This window comes from Microtus ochrogaster, chromosome 8 (genome assembly GCF_000317375.1).
Source record: "Microtus ochrogaster isolate Prairie Vole_2 chromosome 8, MicOch1.0, whole genome shotgun sequence".
NCBI lineage: Eukaryota > Metazoa > Chordata > Mammalia > Rodentia > Cricetidae > Microtus > Microtus ochrogaster.
The window spans coordinates 757,126-773,512 of record NC_022015.1 but is presented as its reverse complement, the minus strand read 5'-3'; the positions used below and the strand labels follow the sequence as shown (position 1 = coordinate 773,512).

Below are 16,387 nucleotides of genomic sequence, written 5' to 3'. Positions count from 1 at the left end.
CAGGTCCCTTGCCCTCCCCAAGAGACTCGTTCCCAGAGGTTCGACTGTTTTTAGAGTGGGTCTGGAGTCACTGTGGTCTCCAAGGTGACAATCTCCTGCTGCTTGTGTAATTCAGATGCCCACTATGCTAAGGAATGTTTGGAAACTGTTGCATTCTTCTGGGAAAGGGAGTGAATTAGGCTGCTTACGGGGTATGTTTATAGTGCACCTTCCATGGTCTGTGACTCTGGGTAGAAACAGCCCAGCCACAGGCTCCTGAGCCCCAGAAACAGACTTATTGGTATTGGTTAAACCAATGAAAAGCACCTTTACGTGAGCAGGCAGGGGACGGGGCTGTTTTTTCTCTGGCTAGAGAACTGGAAGTTCCAGCTTTGGGATTCGGGTAACATGGGAACATTAATGACTGTGATGTCCGCTGGGTTACACTAACCCTCCAAAGTCACGGAACTGGGACCTCAGGGCTACAGAATGAAGAACTGGAGCAGCAGGAGGCTTGAGTCTGTAGTAACCTGGCTCCTAGGGAAGAGAGGAAGATTAGGCAAAGACAGGGATGGGAGGAGACCAAATGGATGGTCTGGAGGGCTGGCCTCTGGGGGGATGGTCATGTTCATGCTAACTGTGGGCTGTATTATTGAATAGAGATCACATCGGCACAGAGGAAATATTGCCCTTATGTTGGTGCTGGGTATGAGAAAGCCCCCTTCTAGGCTGTATGAATAATCACTCTGTTGCTTGGCTCCACTGTCTGTCTTTCCCCTCCAGAGCTCATCTCCTGTCCTGGATGTCAACGAGTGTATCTTACCAGAGATGTAACTGAACATATTTTCCTTCAGTACTTTCCTCCTGGGCAACCCACAATGGCCAGGGTAAGTCAGGACAACGGAATAGGCAGGCGGTGGTTGACAGAAATTGATGAGACCCCCATCTATAGGTCTAGCTACCTATCACTGATTTGTGGTTCCATCGGTTTTCCCATCCATCCACCCACCCATCCACGCACCCATCCATCCGTCTGTCCGTCCGTCTGCCCGCCCGCCCGTCCATCCATCCACCCATCCATCCACCCATCTGTCCATACACCCATTTTTTTTACCCATTCTTCCACTTACCCATCCACGCATCCATCTACCCATCTACCCATTTATCCACCCATCCAGCCACTCATCCACACAGGAGGGAAATAAAACATGTTTGAATTAGGAGAAGTGACATAGTTTTCTACTAGGTGAAATTTATATGCTTTGAGTGGAAAGTGAAGGTATCTTAAGATATATTAAACATTACTTAATTTATTTCAGTGTTTTTTTTTCTCATGACTCTTACAGATAATATCAGTAGTAGGCTTTTCTTTCCCTTTAGCTTCCCCCTGAGTTGAGATTTCTCAACATCAGCTTAGATTGAACGAGCGTTTTCATCCTGTGTAACAGCTCTGCGCTGTTTCCTCACCGACTGGAATACCTCCTGTTTCTCTACAGACACGGCCTTATCACTGCTTTTCATTCTCCTACTGGTTTATTTACTTTTTCCTGTATCAATTCTTACCGAATGTTTGTTGCTCTCTGGGAGTTAACATGTATTCTGCTTCTAAGACAGCCATAGGGAAGTTGGTGAAGCCTTCTCCACCCACAGCAGTTTAGTGGATTGCGTGAGTTAAGGATGGACGAGGTAATGTTTTCCCACATCTCCGCACTTCATGATGGCTCCCATCAGACCTAGCACTGTATCTGCTGATGAAATGACTGTGGCGTGAATTCTAATTGGTCTGAATTAGTAAAAAGCTGGAGTCAGATGTTAGGGGGTGAAAGCTGAAAGATCAGAGAAGCAGAGCAGCAGCCACTAGTTCTTACCTCTACGAAATCCTTAGACCAAATGGGGTATCCTGTCTCCCCAAGTCCCCAGACTAAATCCTGAGCTCTTCTCTCCTCCTGCTTATATTTCTCTCTCCGCCCAACCATATTCCTTTCTATCTCTACCTCCCTAGTACTGGGATTAAAGGTATGAACCACCATCGCCTGGCTATGTTTCTCTTTTGGACTGGCTCAGTCTAATCAAAATCAAGCCCAGGGTGGCCTTGAACTCACAGAGATCTGTCTGCCTCTGTCTCCCGAGTGCTGGGATTAAAGGTTTGCATCACCACCGCCTGGCCTCTGTAGCTGACTACTGTGGCTAGCTCCACCCTCTTATCTCCAGGCAGCTTTATTTGTTTCAGCACAAACAAAACATCACCACAAATGAGCAAACTTTTGGAGGTGAGGAGGGGATCTTAGGCCGGGCAGACCACAGGTGGAGCACAGCTCTGAAGCAGGCCTTCATGTGCTCTCTCAGCTGGGTGGACTCATCTCCCTGGATACCCTGACATCTTAGACTTTCTCTCCTTTGAAGACATTGGACGCTCAGCTTTTGCATGAGATTTTCCTCTGTTGTAACTTCCCCTTCATCTACCTACCTGCCATTTAGCATTCAACTTAGATGTGTCCTACTGATGAAAAGGTTCCCTGCCACCCTTAGGCCTAGTTCTTAGGAACCTCCTTTTGCATGTGTCCTTAGCACTTGTCATGTATTTTTTATTGCAGCATTATCGATTTAAAGGGTGTCACCCTGCCTGAGCTGTGTATGCCTTGATGGGGGGGCAGCCTTGACTTACTGGGTTTCCTTAACTTTAGTGGAAGATAGCCACCGTTCCTTCTGTCACAGACGGTGTTTTCCTGCGCATGCCCTGCCAGGCAGCCCTCCACTCGACAGTACTCCTCGGTTCTGGGAAACATTCCACCAGGACCCCAGTCCGGAGGGCATTTACTGATTGCAGCTGTAAACCCCAGCAACTACAGGGTCACCAATGCTGGGCTCTCTGCTTCCAGAACTGCTCTGAATGCAAGGAGAAGAGGGCAGCGCATATCCTCTGCACCTACTGCAACCGCTGGCTGTGCAGCTCCTGCACAGAGGAACACCGGCATGTCCCAGCCCCAGGGGGCCCACTCTTTGCACGGGCACAGAAAGGATCCTCAGGTACAGCTCCCCATGTTTCTTCTGTGCTGAACCCACAAGTGCCTGGAGAATAGTATTCTGACCTTGTTTCTCAGCCAAGAGAGGCAGTAGGGATGGTTTCCGAGTCTTTTGCAAAGGAAGGATATCTCCCTTAGAGTCAGAGGGGTGACTCACTCTAGCCCTTACTGTTGGGCTGGGGGCGGGAGAGTGTGGGTGAGCTGGTGCTGGGAGCATGATCTTGAGTCATGGAAGCAAGCTGAGCTCCCACCTCCCACTCCTATTTAGAGCCATATGCCTCGCATCGGAGATTTAACAGTCGGGTCCACTCTTGCCCTTTTGTCTGTCCTGCACCATCTGTTTTAGTCAACAGTCTTTTGGAAAGTCTTCTGGGGCCCTTGACTTGTGTGTGTGTGTGTGTGTGTGTGTGTGTGTGTGTGTGTGTGTGTATGTGTGTGTGTGTGTGTGTTGTGTGTGATATGTGTCCGGCCCACTGGAAGCAGACAGAGTTCACCACATGAACTAGTCTGAAACCCAGCAAAGCTGAGAAGCTGGTGTTAGCCACACTGACACAGAATCCTGGTTAGTGAAGAGGCTTAGGTTCATTTAGGAGGGTTTCCCACTGTGCCAGAGATCTACCTGGAGCAGGAGCAAGTGCCTTCTCCACCCCTGGCAGGGGGTGGGACACTAGGGCGTGAGAGTGTGAAGTTTCTGGACAGCTGAGCAACTCAGGCTAAGCTTGAATTCTTCCCTTTGCCTGAGTCTCAGCGTTCCCAAGAGAGACCTCTCCTGCTTGCATCTCCTGCCCCATGCTCTGTGTCTGTGCTGCGTCTCTGGAGGGCTGAGGGCTGCTCAGCAAAGCTCAGCAGAAAGGTCTGCGTGAGCAGAAGCCCACGTCTTCTGTCTTCTCTGGCAGGGGTGAATGGTGGCTCTGGGGACTTCGCCTTGTACTGCCCTCTGCACACACAGGAAGTGCTGAAGCTCTTCTGTGAGACATGTGATGTGCTTACATGCCACAGCTGCCTGATGGTGGAGCACAAAGAGCACAGGTAGGACGGGTGGGCTATCCGGGAGTGGGGGGCTGGGAGGCTCGCTCTGGCCTGCTGATGCTGAGGTGTCACCCTCTCTCCAAGGCAGGGTATGGTGACATTCATTTGTAATCCCAACACTTGGGAGGCTGAGGGAGGATGGTGGTGAGTTTAGATGACATCCAAGGCTACATAGTGATGTGGAAAACACCTTGCTTACATAGTGAAACTGTCTCACAACAACAACAACAACAACAACAACAACAACAACAACAACACCTCTCCTTGCCCAAGTCAACCTGCAGCAGCTGGGCCAAGGTGTTCCTCTTCTCTTGAGATGACTCTACAAAGCTCCTGATGGACTAAGAGACTTGGGTGCTTTTCTCTCTGGCAGTGTGTAATCCTGGCCTCCAAGGCTGAGACAATGCACCATGGGATTTCCTGGGTGCTGGCTGCTCAGGAGAGGAGCCATCACTCCTCAGCTCCTGTTTTGTCTCCTCCCTTAGGTGCAGACATGTTGAAGAAGTTCTACAAAACCAGAGGATGCTTCTGGAAAGCGTGACCACGCAGGTGGCACATAAGAAATCCAGCCTGCAGACATCTGCGAAGCAAATTGAGGACAGGTAGCCTAGGCCAGATCTGGCTAGTTCCGAAAATGCTCTGCTCTCTCACCTCCTGGGCTCGGGTACCAGTGTCCAGACGGTCCACAAAGGCGGATGTGGTTAGGCAGATTAGCGTACATGTCCATTCCTTAGAGGTCTCAGTGCCAGTGAGTTGTCTTTGGGATATCACTTGATGACTAGGGCCAGCTAGTTCAGGGCGATCAGAGAGAGTCTGGACCTAGGTTCTCTGCTTTATGAGTCAGCCAGAAATGGATACCCAAGAACAAGGGTACATAGTAAGTAGCTTTTGGAGAAGGAAGCGCTGTTTATTGTGGGACAGCAACAGTTAGTCATAATCTGCCCCTTCTTGTTATCTATATAAATAAGTTAAATGGCATGGCATCACTGGAGTTTTGTATAGCAAGAGTTAGGAATTGGGTTGGGAAACATGCATTATTTTGTTCAGTTATTATAATTCTTTCAGCAAGGCTTATCTTCATTTTACTGCTGAGGAGGCAGAGGTTCATAGAGGTTGTCATCTGAGCTAACATGGCTAATCCTTGGAAGCTAGGGCTGCGGTAATGTCAAAGACCATAACCTTTCTCTTAAATATTTTTAATGAGATATAATAAACTAAGGCCTTTAAAATGTGTAATGCATCGGTTTTTGGCATTTCTCAGAACTGTGCAATTGAACGTTCCATCACCCTAACAGAAACCTTTATGTTACTGGTCACATCCCTCCACTTCCCACTCTGCCCAGTCCTCAGAAGCCACTAGTCCCTGCACCCACGCGTCTTCCTTTTGGACAATATGAAATCATATTTATTTATCCCACAGTACTGTGCCACCTGGTGAGCTACTGGGTGGACCCGAGGTTTCCTAGAGGAAGCCCAGTTAGACCAAGGGGGAGGGATAGTGAACGGGGCTGAGAAAGGTCCTTTTTCTTTGATGCCCGCTTGGCTCTGATCTCAAGGCAGCTTCCAAGTTGCCAGCTTTTCTGTTTGCTGTCTTTCAGTAAGCAGAGAGGAATCACTGTTTGTCCCATCATGTTTCCAGGATTTTTGAAGTGAAACATCAGCATAGGAAGGTGGAAAACCAGATCAAAATGGCCAAGATGGTCCTGATAAATGAGCTGAACAAACAGGCCAACGGGCTCATAGAGGAACTTGAGGTTTGTATACGCAGACTGGCCCAGGGGTGCATCCTGCGTTCTCCTGGGTCAGAAGCCGGGGCTAGGATTCAGATGCATAGTCATCGCGGCATCTTGTTGCATGCTGTATTTAAAATTTTTAGTCTAATTTTGGAAGAGTGGCTTGATAAGGGGCTGGGAAACAGTTCGTCCTCTTCCTGATGCCATCCGTGCCTCTCTTAACTACGCCAGGGAGGTCTTAAGACAGAATCTAATTGTGCCCTCCTGGAAGGCTGAGTGCAAGAGGGGTAGACATTCACTCATTCATGTTTTCCCATTTGCCACCATTCCACCTTTGTGCTGTGGAATCTCTCACTATCTCTTCTCCCTTTCTCCACCCACCAGCAAACAGCTCAGGCTATTTTCAGTTCTCTTATCAGATGTCATCGGTGGCCACCAGACTTCCCAAACATGGACTTCAGCAGTTTCTCTCTTTTCTCTGTGCACCAGGGCATCACTAACGAGAGAAAACGGAAGCTGGAGCAGCAGCTACAGAGCATCATGGTCCTCAACCGGCAGTTTGAGCATGTGCAGAATTTCATCAACTGGGCTGTCTGCAGCAAGACCAGTGTCCCTTTCCTTTTCAGCAAAGAGCTGGTAAGAGGAAGCCTGTCCCTTCAGCTAGTCTGAAAACAGACCCCAACAGAGCCTGTATCGCAAGGGGAGGGGCTATCCTTGGAAGTGCACGATTTTAGAAGGAAAGAGGAGTAAGACAGCAGGTACTGAGTTCTTCAGACCCAGCCATGGCTTTGGGTTAGTAAGCGAATGTCATTTTCTACCAGGTCCTATAGCACAAGGGACCTAGCTGCAGAAACGATCTTGCTAACCCAGCCAGGAAGGCCTGTGGTTCTCACGGACTCACACATTGTCCTGGGTGTTCAGAGACCTCACAGAAAGCTAGTACTAGACTCCAAGTAGGAGAGCAAGAAAAGCAGGAATTGGAGAAGATTTCGAAGTCTTGAGCTTGTGATGCCTAGGAGAAGGAAGTGTTAGTTTTGGTTTTTGATAGGGTCTTGCTAGGTAGCTCCTGCAGGCCTCAAACTTGAGATCCTCCTGTCTCTTTCCCCTGAGTGCAACACTCCAGGCTGGAGGAGAATGGGCTTTAAGAGATAGTTGTATTGACTCTAAGGTACCTGGAGGGCATCTGAAAAGAGGGGGCCAAAAAGCTGGTTTCATAGATGGGTCTGGACTTCAGAAGAGTCAGGGCTGGAGATTAAGAGGCAGCATTACTGGGACAGTCACCATGGCAGCATCGTGGAGAAGCAGAGAACAAATCTGAAACCAGGGAATGCCGTTATTTCTGCAGAGGGGCAGACAGTGAGGACCGAGAAGCACAGCTAGAGTGTAGAGGAGAGGCAGGGACGTAGAGTGCAGATGTCAAAGGAGCTCAAATTGAGGACTGTGCTGACCATCCTACAGAGGCGAGACAGGAGGGACACGCCCAGTCGCCTTGAAAGCTGACAGTGCTGAGTTCTCTGGTGACTGTGTAAGGAAGTTCCAGCAAAGCAGGGAGGTAGAAGTCAGACGCACGGAGGTGAGGCTGGAGATAGACGCGAGAAGGGACCAGGAACTGGGAAGGAGGCAGAGCTGGGGGAACTTTTTAAGTCTGGCAAACATTTGCACCTTTTCTATGGGAGAGAGGATGGCAGTAAGATAGAGAGGGGTGGGTGGAGTGAGCACCCTGGGGAAGAGTGAGAGCCAGAGGGTGCCTATTGGTCTCGAAGAAGGGCGAAGGGAATCTGTGTTCGAAGAGTTTGGACTTTTGTCATTTCTATGATACGATCCAGGCTGGCTTCACTCACTATGTAGCCCAGGATGACTCGTGTCCCTGAATGCTGATATTACAGGCTCGCACTACTATGCTGGGCTTATGCAGTGCTGGGAGTTGGACCTAGGGCTTCCTGTATACTAGGCAGACACTACTAACTGAGCTACATCCTCAGCTCCTGGAGCATGTGCCTTTTGTGATCTCTTTTATCTTCTGCAAAGTAGTAAATAAGAAGAGGGTTAGCGGTTGGGTGCACTGGCAGGTGAATGACCTAGCAGTGGGAGAGGACCGTGATGAAGGAAGTAAGGAGGCCGAGGGAACCTCTAAGTGTGCCCTTGAAAACAGCGGTTACTTTCATGGCCTTAGGTAGCGCAGCTGAGTAGCAAGGCTTTAGCATAGCTGGATTGACCTGAAGTTGGGAATTGGTGGTCAGTAGAAACTTAGGGCCCTAGTGACATGGGACCTGAAGATGATGGGAAGCTGGGGAGACTGTGAACGGCTAGAATGGCACTCAGAGTGCAGCAAGATTGAAGAGCATGTCCCAGGGGGGTAGGAGCACCTTATAATCAGGAAGTAGGTTGTTGTTTATGGCCTCACAGGTAGATGACTAATGAGGTATAGGTGTAGTGACTGAGCTGAAAACAGGTGGAAGCTGATTAACATTGAAGAAATAAGAATGATATAAGTTACATTATATGGACTCAACAGATTATATCTGAGAATCAGTATGTATATACAAATACTACATATATGCACATAATAACAATGAAAAAGAAGCCATGAATTTGAAGAAGAACAGGGATGGGTATATGGGAGGACTTGGAGGGAGGAAAGGGAAGGGAGAAATTTTGTAATTAAAATATAATCTAGCCGGGCGATGGTGGCGCACGCCTTTAATCCCAGCACTTGGGAGGCAGAGGCAGGAGGATCTCTGTGAGTTCGAGACCAGCCTGGTCTACAGAGCTAGATCCAGGACAGGCTCCAAAGCCACAGAGAAACCCTGTCTCGAAAAACAAAAATAAAATAAAATAAAATATAATCTAAAAAACAAAAGGAATCAGGAATGGGAACTGGGGATGTAGCTCACTTGTAGAGTTTGCCTAGCATGGACAAAGCCCTGGCTTTGATTCCAAGTAGTCTGTAAACCAGGTATGCTGGTGCATGCAGGGGATGAGAAGAAGTTCAGGTCATCCTTGAATATGCAATAGATTTGAAGAAGGCCTGGAATACTTGAGACCCTGTCCCCAAAACAAAACAAACTAAAAAACAAAACAAAACAAAGACTTAAAGGCCAAGGTGTCAACTGGGCCACTAGTTATCTAGGGCCAGATGATGGCAGGGTGTGATGGATACTTGGCAAAGCCCCAGGCAATGGGAGAGCCATGAGGGGCCGCAGATGAGAGCCGTGGCTGAGGAGGATGGCAAACAGGTGGTATGGAAGGGGCAGAGCAATGGCCAGCTCTGAGAAGGTTGTCCCAGATTTTGAAGGAGGTACTGGTGGGGTGACTGGGCTGCCAGGCAGTTAGAAGTCATCTGAGGTCTGGAAGAGATACGGATGCAGGGTTCCAGAGTCCAGGGAAGAGGAAGATCATTGGCTGGGAAGATTAAAGGGGGACAGGGAACTGGGACTACAGAGGATGACCAGAGGCCAGAGGAACACAACTTGGGACCCTTTAACCTGTCCAAAGCCCTAGAAAGTGGGACTTGCCACACAGGCAGATGCCCAAATAAATGGTACTGTTGTCAGATTGTGTTCCAGATGCAGCGGCTGCTGGAGACGAGCTGTAACACAGATCCCGGCTCTCCCTGGAGTATCAGATTCACCTGGGAGCCCAACTTCTGGACCAAGCAGCTGGCTTCCCTTGGTGAGCTGTGACCTTTAGCCTGTCAGCTAAGAATAAGTGCAGGCAATCTGCTGTGTTTCCTAGGTGGCTCAACCATGTGCCCAGGAGGAAGTGCTCTTGAGACTGCCAGGGATCATGGAGTCAGTCATCAAACCTTTCCTTGAGTAGAAGTGGGGAGGATGGGTTAATAACGGCAGTGTGGGACTCTATCGCTACCTGAAACACTAGCTTCCTCTTCTGCATGAATGTTGCTCCTTTTACCTCAGCTTCATTGCTGGAGAGGTGACAAGACGGTGACCCTCTCCTGAATGCTGTATGGCAGTCCAGGTGAGCATGTCCGTGAGGTGACCCAGGGCCTATGTGTGAGGGTACAAGCTACACACTCCTCCTTTGGGCTGAGTGCAAACAGGAGATTAATGGCCTTGTGTATTTTTTCTTCCTCTGTTGTAATTTCTGTCAGTCAGTCTCCACGTAGTGTAGACATGAAGATATGTTTGTGCTGACAACATAATAGTTATTGAAACTAACTACCAACTGCCGCTCTGATTCTAAGATGTTAATCTCATTGACAATTTTTTGAACTTGGCAAATCAATGATACTAGATATGTTTTTGTTCATTTGTTTGGATAGGTCTCATGTAGCTTAGGTTTATTCACTAAATAGCAGACGGTGGCCTTGAACTTCTAGCTCTCTCGCTCTCAATTCTACCTCCCCTTTGAGTGCTGGGGTTTCAGGTGTGTAGCACTATACCCAGTTTCTGGTTTTGGGGAACCTAGGCCAGCAGGCTACCAAGTGGTTGTATCCCCAGTTCCAGATTTAGTTTTCCCTACCCCCTCCTGTTTATTTAACTCAGCAGTTGTCCCTGGTGAGGCCCGGTGCTGAGCACGATAGAACCACAGGTGAATCAGACACATCCTCTGTCTTCGAGGAGCTCAGTCTCCTAAGCCAGCTTCATAGAACACTGGGTGAAGGGGCAGTAGACAGTGAACACTCGCTATGATGCCACCACAGCAACCCAACAGCAGTGCTGGTGACTGGCACCAACCTGGCATGGGATCTTCCATCGTAGTACCCAGCAGTTTCTTAGATCTGCACCTAGATGCTCACTGTGTACCCTTTGTTGTTTTCCAGACACTCCCTCCCCAACCCCAAGTGCATTCTTTCAGCAAGTCCATTGAGCTGTTAGACTGAAAGGAGTGTGAAGAGCTTGTAGGTTTCCCAGTCGGGTAGAATGGCTGGTCATTTAGTAAAAGCTGACCCAGTTCCTCAAATACCCACGGTCCCCTGGAGTGAGCTTCTGCAGGCCTTGTTCTTGGAGAGTCTTGGAGGTCTGGGGTGGAAGTTCATCTCCGTGGCTGACTGGGCTTGCGGAATGCTGGTCTTTGGTCCTGGGAGCAGAGAGTAGCAAAGGGAGCAGCTGTGTCTTACCTTTGGGATCTCTCTGTTCTCCATCTCCAGGCTGCATAACCACTGAGGGCGGGCAGCTGTCCCGGGCAGATGCTGTAGCCACTTATGGGAGCTTACAGGGGTCATCCTCCTTGTATCAGGGCCACCAGGCCCCCATGGCTCAGCAGGAGTCTCTCAGCCACCCTGCACACAAGTTCCAGCCTCCAGCACTGTGCTCCTCGTCTGTCTGCTGCTCCCACTGCTCCCCAGTCTCACCTTCCCTCAAAGGCCAGGTCGCCCCACCCAGTATCCACCCAGCTCACAGTTTCCGGCAGCCCTCTGAAATGGTGCCCCACCAGCTGGGGGCGCTGCAGTGTTCCACCCTGCTGCCCAGGGAGAAAGAGCTGGCCTGCAGTCCCCATCCACCAAAGCTGCTGCAGCCCTGGTTAGAACCACCGCCTCCCGCAGACCAGGAGAGTACATCCCAGCGGCCAGGACAGCAGCTGATTTCCCAGCCTGTGTGCATCGTCCCTCCGCAAGACGTTCAGTCGGGAGCTCACGCCCAGCCCGCCATACAGACACCCTCCATCCAAGTTCAGCTGGGCCACCACCAGAAGCTGAAGCTCGGCCACTTTCAGCAGCAGCCACAGCAGCAGCCACCGCCCCCACCTCCACCTCCTCCACCCACCCAGCATGCACCGCCACCCTTGCCTCCATCCCAGCACCTGGCTTCCAGTCAACACGAGAGCCCTCCTGGGCCTGCCTGTTCTCAGAATGTGGACATCATGCATCACAAGTTTGAGCTGGAGGAGATGCAGAAGGACTTGGAACTCCTCCTGCAGGCTCAACAGCCCAGCCTGCAGCTGAGTCAGACCAAGTCTCCTCAGCATCTACAGCAAACCATCGTGGGGCAGATCAACTACATTGTCAGGCAGCCAGCACCTGTCCAGTCCCAGAGCCAAGAGGACTCCCTGCAGGTGAGCCATCATCCCAGGACTTCTCAGGGCATACAGCATCTGGCTCCTTCATCTAAGCGTGGTCTACAGCTAAGCCCTCACATGAGCTCTGCGCTCAGCAGCTGTGGAGGATATAGTACGTGGTCCATAGAGATCTGGGCTCAGGGGTCTCTAGAGTGGCCTGGCTTAGCCCTATCCCCTGGGGTGACATTGGGGATTTTGTCCATAGATTGTACCTTTGAAAACATAAAGGTACTGGGGGAAGAGAGGACAGGAAAGGACAGGGGAGAGAGAGAGAGAGAGAGAGAGTCAGTCTACGGAGAAGCTAGGGGTTGATGTTGAGCATCTTCCTCTGTTGCTGTCCACCTTTTTCTTTTTCTTTTTTTGAAACAGAGTCTCTAACTGAACTAGGAGCTTGCCAGTTTGGCTCAGCTGGCTGTTCAGCAAGCCCCAGGGATCTACCCATCTCCACATTCCAAGCACTGGGGTTATAGGCACGCACTGATACTTTTGGGTTTTTTATGTGGGTTCTGGAGGATTGAGCTCAGGTTCTCATGTATTCATGGAGAGCAGCATGTACTCAAGCCCAGGAGATGGTGCCATCAGAGTGTTGCGAGACCCCTTCCAGTGTCAGGATAAGGGGGCAGTCGCTCCTATCTGTGAACCCTTTCAAGCTGGGCGCTTAGGCATACCTGGTAGGGAAAGAGGAGAGAGCTCTAGGAGAAGAATGAGGGTGGCAGGAGGCCTCGGCTGCTGGCACTTTTCCAACACTCCAAGGAATGTTTTGACTTTATGTCTGTAAAGCTAGATATGTTTTATGCACACATATGGAATACCATACCAACAGATGGTGCCGTCTGTAGCGTGTAGGTGCGGTAGGGTTGGTGAGTGCAAGCAGTTTGCTTCGAGACTGTACAGAGTGTTGAGAGGAGGAGCTAAGACTGGCCCAGGTCTGCTGATTTGTCTATAATGCCATGGAAGAGGTCTGATCTCTGCTTAGGGAATGCTGGAGAATTGAATGCTGATCCTCCATTTTCTCAAGACGACTGAGTGAGTGCATTTGTGTCTTTGGGATCTTTGCTGTTTCACGTCTTAATTCATACTTCCTAATTTTTTCTAGATCTCTTGTTCCAGCTTATGTCTCCATTCCTTCTCACATTTTCCATGGTAGTGTCTCCTTTAAATCTATGGTTACACATCTCCAGAGAGGCAAACATAAGGCTTCACATTAATGCTTCATCAGGAATGACTTTAGATAATGCTTCAGGTGTCATCTCTGGAGGCTCAGTTCCTTTGAAGAGATGTAAAATATTCCCTGTGCAGGCAGAGCAGAATCCAGGGTTCATAGAGGACCACAGCTAAATATTAGCTCAGATGTTGCAGATTTGAGAGTGTTAGGTTAAGTGCTTGCTACCAGGCACAAGACCCTGGGTTTGATTCCTAGCACCACAACCATAATAGTAATGAAATAAACCCAGATCAAAGCCAAACTAACCAGTCAGCTATCCAACTAGCCAGCCAACCAGCCAAACAAACACAAACCACATGTTAACATTGTTAAAGTGAACCTCGCAGAGTTAGCTCAGAATTCATGGTTTGGGTTCTATTCTAAGACTATGGTATTAGGATACAGTTTCAGGAAGAGATTAGATGTGTGTGTGTGTGTGTGTGTGTGTGTGTGTGTGTGTGGTGTGCATTGTATGCACACGTCTGTGTGGGTATATGGATATGTGGATGTCTGGGGTTGTGTAGATGAGGGTGCACAGGCATTTGTGTGCCCGTGTTCGTAGAGGCCAGAGGTTGACATTGGCTATCTTCCTTGATAACTCTGCTTTAAATTTTAAGGCAGGATTTCTCATTAGACTAAGAACTCACAGATTGGCTAGGCTGGCTGGCCAATGAGCCTTTCTCTGCCCACTACCTCAGCTCTGGGGTTTAGACAGTGGTTCATCCCCACGTTCTAGGTGGGTGCCGGGACTCTGAATTCAGGTCTCCGCCGGGCACTTCACTGACTGTGCCATTTCCCCAACCCAGATTATTTTTCTTTTTGAGAAAATTTAATTAATTCATGGTATGCAAACAGTGACAGGGCAGAGCTCAGTGGGCCTTAGCCCTGCTGCTATTCTCTGCAAGAAACCCATCCAAGGTCATATTCCTTTTCTAGGTTACAGAGGAGCCACCAGCACCTGAAGGCCCAAAGCCAGCTCTACCCCTCGACAAGAACACTGCTGCGGCCTTGCCTCAGACATCCGGGGAAGAAACTCCTCACAGTGTCCCCCCAGTGGACAGCACCTCCCAGCACTCCTCTCCAAATGTGGTGAGAAAGGTACTAACACAGCCTAGTGCGGGGCAGCAGGCACCTGGAGGAGAGTGATGGGGTGCGGGAGGTGTGTCCCTGCTCTGTCCCTGGATACTAGCCAACCCACTTCTGAGTGAGTGAGACAGATCTTCCCCATCTCCATTTGCACTCCCGCATGGGCCCGCTGGGCTTCATTCGGAGGGGAAGGAAGGGTCAGTTTGTTCTGTGCTCAGAACGGTGTGTGCTACCTGATGACCGTGATCTAACGTCACCTTCCAAATGTCTGTCTGAGGTGGGCATCACCACCAAATAGTGAAGGAAAATGAAGATTAGGGCCTTACGGCTGCAGGAAGAGCTGAGCTTTACTTAAGAACCCAGTACACAGCCGTTATCCTTTCTCAGTGGAAATGGGGGAAGATATTGGACGTGGCTCTCCACTACCCAAAGTTATTGGCTTTAGAATTAGATCAGTAGAATTGGCTGGGTACGTGGTCTGCAGCAGGGATGTCCTTGTAGAGGCGGTTGGACACCTATGGATGTGGAGATCCTTGGAAGATGGGCTATCAGGGGCCTCTCGTAACATCCATTCATCTTGGCAGTAACTCAGCTCCACACTCCTGAGCTGTCTGTCTCCCGTGTTCTTTTCCTCTCCACTCTGTCTTCCTTCTAGCTGGACTGTCAGCACTGGGCCACATCCTCCACCCTAGCCGATGTCCCAGGGCCCTTTCCTTTAATTGCCTGCCTGGGCCCAGTGTCTCAGTCCTCCTGGTCCTCTAAAGCCCTGGCTCTAAAGCCCTAGTCTTGACTAGGAGTCTACAACTCCAAGCTTGCACACCAGCGCCTTGGTATCCCTGTGGCTTGCAGCCTAGTTCTGCTCGCTGCTCCCTGTACAGCCCCTCATTTCCCCAGCAGGGCCATCTTAGATCAGGCAGCCTCACTGTACTGAAGACAAGTTGAGGAAAAGCAAGCAGTGGCAGAAACAAAACACTGGCTGAAAGCTTCTGACTTTCAGAGACCCGGAAGGCCTCTGATGCTAGCAGCCTTTTGTCTGTGCCTGTCCTGTTCTGTCCTATCTACCCTGTTGAAAATGGTTTGGTTACAGGTGCCATAAATAGGCTCTCTGTAGCTCTTAATTGTTTAACTGCTTATATATGGGCCATCTAATCCATCCATTATTTATTCATTCAAAGTTAACAAACCTTATACACATTCATACAGATGCACACATGTGTCCTAGAATTTCAAATATTATAGGTGCTCAGCACATACTGGCGTGTGAGGTGGTGTCTGGTGAGAGAGAAACAGACACCGTAGTAAGTTACGCTGGAACACTACAGTCATCATCGAAAAGTGCCTCCTCCTGGAGCACTTCCTTCTGGGAGAGGAGGCTGCTCACGGGACACCTCCTGGAAGTCTGTTTTACACTGAGGTGTAAAGAAGCTGGGCCAGTAGAGGGGGAAGGAGATAGTGGTCAGGAATCTTGGAAGGTCAAAGGTGAGAGAAAGCCTGGGCCTTTCTTAGGGGGTTCAGCTGACTTGGCTTGACAGGAGCAGGGGTGCACTGGGAATGGAGTGATGGCAAGGCCTTGCCTATTATACTTGAATTGGGATTCACTACTGGGGCTGGGGTGGTTGGCCGAAGGATTTTCAGCTAGGAGGAATATGACTTGAATTAAATGTAAAAGGTCAGTAGTAAGAGAGACCAGAATAATACCAAGGAGAGACGCTGAATGAATTAAGTAGCCATGGAAGGAAAAGGAAGCCAGGATTTCAAGGGCCATCAGAGGACAAGAGCTTTGAATTCAGTGTCTGGTTGATGACAGGAAATGAGACAGAAAAAGTCCTTTGCTTCAAAATCAGGGTCTGTCTTGGTCTGGGAATGGAAATATGTATCTAAAGAAAGTGCTGGAAGGGAGGGGGATGTTGTTTTGAATTGCTGTTGCTCTCCCATGGAAACCACAGTAGAAGATGACCCAAGGCAGCCATTTTCAATACCCTTGGTTCAACAGGAAGCCTGGGACTTGCTGGCGCTTAAGTGTTGGGAAAGCCATGCAGAAAACACTACTTTTCATGTGGTGGGATGCATTCGTGTTCCTACACACAGTATGGAGGAAGGGCGGGAACTGTGTTCAAGCACAGAGACTGTTGCCTGTGTGAGTGTCTCTAGGGCTCTCTGAGTGACAAGGGGACATGGGTCATTCTGGGTGAATGCAGGTTGGCAAAGGGTTAGTGAAGGCTCTGGCAACTTCTTGTTCTGAACCGTTCTTGGTCGTCGTGACTTGGGGCCCATGTTGAGGTCTGAGGCAAGGGTCAGGAGAATGGTCTGTTTGG

The 16,387-nt window shown here is 49.6% G+C and overlaps 1 protein-coding gene across 5 annotated transcripts in view; it reads left to right on the top strand.

Annotated features, from left to right (window-relative positions):
* The window catches only part of Trim66 (tripartite motif containing 66), a 53,339-nt gene that overhangs the window by 18,649 nt on the left and 18,303 nt on the right, over window positions 1-16,387 (top strand). For all 5 annotated transcript variants that reach the window (XM_005350976.3, XM_026781351.1, XM_026781349.1 and 2 more), the window contains 9 exons: window positions 763-866; window positions 2,859-3,006; window positions 3,899-4,031; window positions 4,517-4,633; window positions 5,671-5,785; window positions 6,254-6,400; window positions 9,319-9,436; window positions 10,875-11,779; window positions 13,923-14,084. In XM_005350976.3, coding sequence (XP_005351033.3) covers window positions 763-866; window positions 2,859-3,006; window positions 3,899-4,031; window positions 4,517-4,633; window positions 5,671-5,785; window positions 6,254-6,400; window positions 9,319-9,436; window positions 10,875-11,779; window positions 13,923-14,084 — 1,949 coding nt within the window. The remainder of the gene's footprint in view (window positions 1-762; window positions 867-2,858; window positions 3,007-3,898; window positions 4,032-4,516; window positions 4,634-5,670; window positions 5,786-6,253; window positions 6,401-9,318; window positions 9,437-10,874; window positions 11,780-13,922; window positions 14,085-16,387) is intronic.